This window comes from Phaseolus vulgaris, chromosome 11, assembly GCF_000499845.2.
Source record: "Phaseolus vulgaris cultivar G19833 chromosome 11, P. vulgaris v2.0, whole genome shotgun sequence".
NCBI lineage: Eukaryota > Viridiplantae > Streptophyta > Magnoliopsida > Fabales > Fabaceae > Phaseolus > Phaseolus vulgaris.
Window position 1 is genome coordinate 41,356,285 of NC_023749.2, and position 1,628 is coordinate 41,357,912.

A 1,628-nucleotide genomic window follows, 5' to 3' on the forward strand; every position below is an offset into this window, starting at 1 on the left:
TTCAGGCGATGGCAAGAGTAAGGACCCATTTTGATGGAGCAGATCAGGTGAACTACATCTTAAACTATCAGTTGGATTGAAACTTGCTGTTTAGTAAGTAGTTTCGCGCTGAAGTTCGTTGTCTTAAAGTTCACAAGTTATTAAAATGCCATCGTTCGAAAGGTGATAGTTTGGTCGAGTTTGAAGCAGTAAGTAAGCGGTAGAATCGCTGAATTAATTTCCTTGAGCGGTTTCTACTACGAAAAGCAGACTAAACAGAGAGACTAGGTGTAGAAGCGAAGAAGTTATAATAAGAGCAGTATCAGTTCAAGTACATGAGAAGAGAGGAAAAATATTACAAGCAAGGCCTAAAGATTGTGCAAAAAGATATCAGGGAATAAGCGGTGGAGGGAGATGACTAATCTTCAGAAGGCACGATCTTCCCATCCACCACTTCATTATATAATGATACCATGGAGAGGTCGAGCTCGGGGTACTGGCAGGCGACTTGCTCCAGGGCGGCGTCGAACCCGACGGCGAGGACTTGGGCGGAGCTTAGTTCGAGCTCTTCCTTTTGTCGTTTGAGCCCTTCGGTTTGCTGTTCTAGCTCGTCAGCTCGTTTCTTCAGTTCTTCAGTTTTCTCATGAGCTTGAACGAGGTCTTCAGCAACCTTTTTGCTTTCCTCCCGCACCTGGGCCAGCTCTGCAACAGTTCTTTTGTTTTCCTCTCTAGCTTCGGCGAGCTCAGCCACGACGTTGTTCCTCTCCTTTTCGACCTTTCCAAGGAGAACCTCCCGATCAACCGACCTTTTCTCGAGGTTCTCTACCTTGGCTGCATCCGCTTTTATTGATGCCTCCAAGTCAGCTACCTTGAGTCGGTAGGGAACCAGCTTACTCTCCAGCTCGATTTTCTCTTGAGCTAGGAGGTGCAGTTTCTGGCGTAGATCGGAGGCCTCCTTGCGTGCCACCCTCAGCTCGGCACTCATGGCGTCTTCCACCCTTGAGTGATCAATCTCCGCCATCATGAGGTTGCAGGACAGCTTCTCCGCCTCGATCCTTATCAGGCGATTCTCCTCTTGGAGTGTGGAGATATCATCCTGAAGTTTTTTGGTGGAGCTCTCCACAGATTTTGTTATGATGGAGGGGAGGTCCTCTGCCATCATTTTGAGCTTAGCTGTGAAGGGGCCCCAGATTTCTTTGACCGCGGGGGGAAGGCTTGCAGCCGCTGTTGGTGGAGGGGCTGAAGGGGCCTGGTGCTGACCCTCACCACCACCCTCTTGAATTGGTTAAGGAAGTTGGGTTTCCGGGCGTGGTGGTGAAGAGGGGGACTCGGTAATGAGTATTGACGAGTTGTGAGTGCCCTCATCCCCACCTGGTGCAGCTTCAGCGATTGATGCAGTTGAAGGAGGACCCTCTCCAGCAGATACGAATGGCGTGGAGGCGCTCGGAGGGTTCTCCATGAAGTTGGGCTCATTGCCTTCAACCGCAGGAAGTGCAGCTGCCAAGGGTATCACTTGGACTGGCGGTGTTGGAGCTGGGAGAGAAGGCGGTGTTGGTGTTGGTAGAGCAGGTGGTGAAGAAGGTGCCGCCCTTCTCCTTTTGGTAATGAGGCCGTCCTCAGTTGCCTCATCATCTTCATCTTCGTCTTCT

General features: G+C 50.7%; 1 protein-coding gene across 1 annotated transcript; it reads right to left on the minus strand.

Moving 5' to 3' along the window:
- Nucleotides 1–397: 397 nt before the first annotated feature.
- On the minus strand, nt 398–1,138 carry LOC137807730 (filament-like plant protein 1). Its single transcript, XM_068608506.1, has one exon. The coding sequence runs from the start codon at nt 1,136–1,138 to the stop codon at nt 398–400; it is 741 nt and encodes a 246-aa protein (XP_068464607.1).
- Nucleotides 1,139–1,628: the final 490 nt, after the last annotated feature.